At 50.1% G+C, this 5,336-nt stretch overlaps 1 protein-coding gene across 1 annotated transcript in view; it reads left to right on the top strand.

Moving 5' to 3' along the window:
• The first annotated feature begins 565 nt into the window (after positions 1–565).
• The window catches only part of POLR1E (RNA polymerase I subunit E), a 19,803-nt gene continuing 15,032 nt past the window's right edge, over positions 566–5,336 (top strand). The window contains exons 1-3 of the mRNA XM_007946881.2: positions 566–641; positions 1,180–1,283; positions 4,038–4,114. Coding sequence (XP_007945072.1) covers positions 566–641; positions 1,180–1,283; positions 4,038–4,114 — 257 coding nt within the window. The remainder of the gene's footprint in view (positions 642–1,179; positions 1,284–4,037; positions 4,115–5,336) is intronic.

The raw sequence follows: 5,336 nt of genomic DNA, 5'->3' as shown, positions 1-5,336 counted from the left end.
CCGACTCATAGCGACCCCTCCTTGGGTTTCCGAGGCAGTATCACTACGGAAGTAGGATTGCCCAACCTTCCTTCCGAGGAGTGGCCGGTGGGTTTGAACCGCCAGCCTTCTGGTTAGCAGTCAAGTGCTTTAGCCACTATGCTACCAGAGGAAGATATATTTGTCAAGGAAGGAGAGAGAGAGATCACATTCTGTCCAACCGTGCTCAGCAGCTGGAAACCAAACACGAAGCGCAGACCGAGGATGCAGGACTTTCAGACCGCCCAGCCCTAATTCCACGAAACTAGGTAAACACAAGGATACTGTGCGACAGAGACCACGCCTCGCCGCGTGGAGGGGCGGGGCGAAGAGTGGGCGGGGAGCCGAGCCTCAGCACTCATGGGAGGAGCGTGCAGGGGGCGGTGTCTGTTGGGAACGGAAACGCGCTTCTTCACGCGCGGGGGCGGTGCCTCACGGGGCCACGCCTCTTCCGGTCCCCCGCATTGCCTCGTCTCGCGCTAGAGAACTGAGGTAGCCGGTAGATTAGGCTGTTTGGACGTCGGTTTGTGGAGGCTGTAGGGGCGAGATGGCGGCGGCGGTGTTGCCCGGTGCGAGGTGGCTCTACTGTGGGAAGCCCGACGAGAGCCAGAAAGCCGTACTGGGTAAAGCCTGCGGGGCTGGAGGTCTCAGCCCTCTTCGTCTCTTGGTACCTCTCCGTCTCTCGCTCCCCGCTCGGCTTCTCTCTCGGCGGGGCCAGCACCCCTCTTGACTCTGCGCCTTGGGGCTCGTCCAGGGCTTCCCTGTCATCCCGCCACCCTCTGTGACCACCTCCCAGTCACTCCGTCCCCTGGGGTGTACCCAGGACCGTGCCGACCCCTCACCCACCGTGTCTGCCCCATTCCCGGGAGTCCTTTTGTCTTTCTAGGTGGACCAGGCAGCCTCTGTCACCTGTGTTCCCCCAGTCATTCCTTCTTGCCACAGCCCCTCCCCATCCCACCTAAACCGGGGCATGGGCTCCTTCAGCCCTTTAGTCAGGATTCGGGCTCCCTCGCCACCCCCGTACCTCCAGTCACCCCTTCCCGTGACCCCCATCCTCTCCACACACGCCGTGGGTCTTCCTGTTCTTATGCCATTCATTCATTCATTTAATGTTATTTATTTTTTTTTTTTCTCATGTCATTCTTGGCTGCAACTTTACAGTCCGCTTCTCCAACGGGAAGCTTCGGAATCCAGGCAGCGTGCACTTCACCCTGTACAAGAGTAAAGACACCACGAACCCCAGGAAGAAGGGCCAGCGGATCTTGGTAAGGGCTGCTTTGCCAGTTGTTTCCACTCTGCAGACCTCAGAAGGCCCTTTGGGTGTGCGTGGCTGTGGAGGGAGTGAGAGGAGAAAAACGAAGGGCTGCAAAGGCGTACGGAGAGCTCCCAGGACCCCTCTGTTCCCCTCTTCCTTCAGCTGGTGTGGGGACAGGCTCGCCACACCCAGGTTTGGTAATTTTGAAGAAGGGGTGGCCATTCATTCCTTCATTTGACAAGCATTTATTGAGGACCTGTTGTGGCCCTGTGCTGTAAGCTGCGGAAGTACCACAAAATGTGACCTGGCCCTGCTATGAGGGGCTCAAACTCTACAGCAGCCTTTCTCAGGCTCTGCACTACTGACACTTTGGGCCAGATACCCCTTAGCTGTCATGTGCGTTACAGGATACCTGGCCTCAACCCCCTGGATACCAGTAGCACCCCCCACCCCATCCCTGGTTGTGACAACCAGACATGTCCAACGTTACCAGATGTTCTGGGGAGATTGGGGCAGAATTATCCTGGGTTGAGAGCCTCTGTTCTGGAGGGAGAAGTAAGGACTTGATGTGAGGGACACTCTTATAACTAGATAACACTTAGGGCCTAAGGAAGGAGGAGTACAGGGCAGAGTGAGCTCAGAAAGGAGAGAGCTCTCTACTTGCCAGAATGCCATCTCGGAGGATGGCACATCCTGAAGGGTGGAGGGAGGGAAGGCTGATACTCTAAGTGAAGAGGGTAGTGAGGACACATGCTTGACTGTGACTGAGGAGTGAATTAGCCATTTCCTTGGTGCTGAGAGTATGGGAGTCATCCTGGGAAAAGTGAGCAAAAAGAATCAAGGAGAGCTTGGACTTTAGGCCAAGGAGATTGCCTGCAGATTCACTATTTCTCATGCCTTTGTATATGTGTTGGGTACCCTCGGCCTTTCCCCCAAGTCCTGTGGTACAACTCCCCCAAGAACTTTTAATGCTCGTTAGAATCTAGCAGTTTCAAAAGTCCTTCTGCCCTCCCCCCAGGGCTTCCCCAGATGCACTGAGAGAGATAGGGGCTGGAGCATCTCCCAGTGGCTCTGAAGTGCGAATCCGTGTGGTCTGCATTCTAAAGCTTTGGCAGATGTAGAAAGAGAAGACAAGATGCTTAGTGCCTTTCAGCATTAGTCTTGTTGTTAGGTGCTGTCAAGTCGTCTCCAACTCAGCGGCCCTTTATGCAGCAGAATGAAACACTGCCCGGTCCTTTGCCAGCCCCATGATCCCCGCTATACCTGAGCCCATCCTTGCAGTCACTGTGTCAATCCATCTCGTTGAGAACCTTCCCCTTTTTTGTTGACCCTCCACTTTACCAAGTGTGGTGGTTATGTTTGTGTGTCAACTTGGCTGGGCCTGGTTGAGTGGCTGGGCAGCTGGTGGTAGTTATTCCCCATGATGAGACTGGCAGTCAACTCCGTGGTGAGATCTACCACAAGCAGCTGAGTAGCTGCTTTGGTATGTGGTCTGCTTCCCCTATGTAAGAAGCAGCTTTGGGAATGGTCTCTAGCTTATGGCACACTTGAACCCTGCATATAGCTTTGTTGTTCAGCAGCCTGCCATGCTCTGCCAACCTTGGGACTTACAATGGACTTAATTAATGGCCTGCCCTGTGGTTTGGTAACATCAGGACTGTGCCTTTTTACTTGTCAACTTTAGGTGTGACAGCCTCGGCAGCCAGCAGCTGTCTGAGTGAAGAAATACCTCTAGCTCCAGTGAGCAGGAGGCAGAGCTGGACCCCAAAGTTGAGGGGCTTTCACCCAGCCCCTAGAGTCTCCAAATTGTAAGAATAAATTCCTGTTTGTTAAGGGCATCCAATTTGTGGTATATATTCTTGTCAGAGCGGCACTAGGTAACCAAGCGTGATCTCTTTCTCCAGGGAGTGGTCCCTTCTGACAACATGACCAAAGCAGGTGAGACGAAGTCTGGCCATTTTCTCTTTGAAGGAGCATTTAGCTGCACTTCTTCCAGGACAGATTTGTTAGTTCTTTTAGCAGTCCATGATACTTTCAGTATTCTTCACCAGCACCACAACTCAAAAGCATTGACTCTTCTTTATTGGTCTTCCTTATTCATTGTCCAGCTCTCACATGCATATGAAAACCAAAACCAAACTCACTGCCGTTGAGTCACATGTGACTCATAGAAACCCTTCCTTGGATTTCTGAGAAGGTATCACTATGGAAGTAGATTGCCCCATCTTCCTTCTGAGGAGTGGCTGGTGGGTTTGAACTGCTAGCCTCTGGGTAGCAGCCAAATGCCTTAGGCATGGAGGTGATTGAAAATACCATGGCTTGTGTCAGGCACACCTTAGTCTTCAAGGAGACTTCTTTGCTCTTCATCATTTGAAAGTATCTTTTGCAGCACATTTGCCCAATGCAGTATGTCATCTGATGTCTTGGCTGCTGCTTCCATTGGTGTTGATTGTAGAACCATTAATATGAAATCTTTGACAACTTCAGTCTTTCCTCCATTTATCGTGATGCTGCTTATTTGTCCAGTTGCGAGGATTTTTTGTTTTCTTTACATTGAGGTATAATCCATACTGCAGACTGTGGTCTTCAGTCTTCATCAGTAAGTGCTTCAGGTCATCCTCACTCTCAGAAAGCAAAGTTGTGTCGTCAGCATATTGCAGGTTATTAAGGAGTCTTCCTCCAATCCTGATGCCATGTTCTTTTTCATATAGTCCAGCTTTTCGGATTGGTCTTAAATGGAGCTTTTTTCTCTTCTGCATTTCAGGCAGCTGAAACAGACAGACTGTCCTATGTAGGGAACAATTTTGGGACTGGAGCCCTCAAGTGCAACACTTTGTGCAGGTAGTGGTGGGGGATGGGACTGCGGGAAGAGGGATGGTGAGGGTAGAGATGGTACCACTGACACTGTTGTTCTCAGACTTTATCTGAGTAGGGGCAGTGGGAGAAATCTATGGAGGTTTACCCAGTCCCTGATCCCAGACTGAGGGGTCTTCATACCACCCTGTAGATATTCCTAAAAAGGAGATGGCTTATATTGTTGAAGACTTTTAATCTCCATTAATTTGTAATATTTTTTTCTTGTTCCAAGAGGTAGCTGTCTCTATTCATTTAAAGTATGTGATGAGTAGACCAGAACCTGCCTGAAATTTGCCTTGGAACTAACTATAAGAGGATTTGGTGGTTGGGAAGGCTCTGGGCTGGGAAACAGGAGCCCAGAGTTTCCATCACTCTGCACTGGTTGACTAAGTGCCTTTGGGAGCTTTGCTTCCCATTGAACTCCATTCTCACTTTCTGTACAGTGAAGATTGTCTGGCATAAACAGTCTAAAACTCTGGGGCTAGCATAATGCAGATGTGATGGTACCCGACAGTGAGCCAAAATCAAGGCTCTGTCAGAGCCCCTACCAGACCATATCCTGCTAGAAGTCTGATTAGTGCAGATGTGCTTAAAAGTATTGACACACTGCCTCCCCTCACAAAAATTCTCTTATTCAGACTAATCTCCCCACGATCAGCCAGGTTTTATGTATATTTGCCTCCATAAAATTTGCATGCGCAGCACACTGTAGTGTAATTCTAGATTCTGCATCTACACAGAGACTCTTTCCCATCACAACAGTGAATCCAAATGTGGTTGGCTCTTAGAACTCTTTTTTTTAACCCCTAAACAGTATCATAGCCTTCCCCACTTGCAACCCCCTCCACGTCCCCGTGCTGGGAATTGCTGCTCTAAGAGAACATTGTGAAACCAAACCCAGTGCCATTGAGTCAGTTCTGACTCATAGTGACCTTATAGGAACTGCCCCATAGGGTTTCCAAGGCTGTCAGTCTTTATGCAAGCAAAATGCCGTGTTTTTCTCCTGTGGAGCAGCTGGTGGGTTCAAACTGCTGACCTTTTTGGTTAGCAGCTGAGCACTTGACCACTGTGCTGCCAGGGATCCTAGGAAGAATGTTGAGAACTTCTAAGAAGGAAAGGAAAAAGGAAGTTTATGAACCGCACGCGTGTGTGTGTGTGTGTGTGTATACATATACATATATATATATATATATATATATGTATACAC

The sequence above is a fragment of the Orycteropus afer genome, unplaced genomic scaffold, assembly GCF_000298275.1.
Source record: "Orycteropus afer afer isolate SDZICR_OR568_19922 unplaced genomic scaffold, OryAfe1.0 scaffold00174, whole genome shotgun sequence".
Lineage (NCBI taxonomy): Eukaryota > Metazoa > Chordata > Mammalia > Tubulidentata > Orycteropodidae > Orycteropus > Orycteropus afer.
This window is presented reverse-complemented; position numbering and strand designations above follow the sequence as displayed.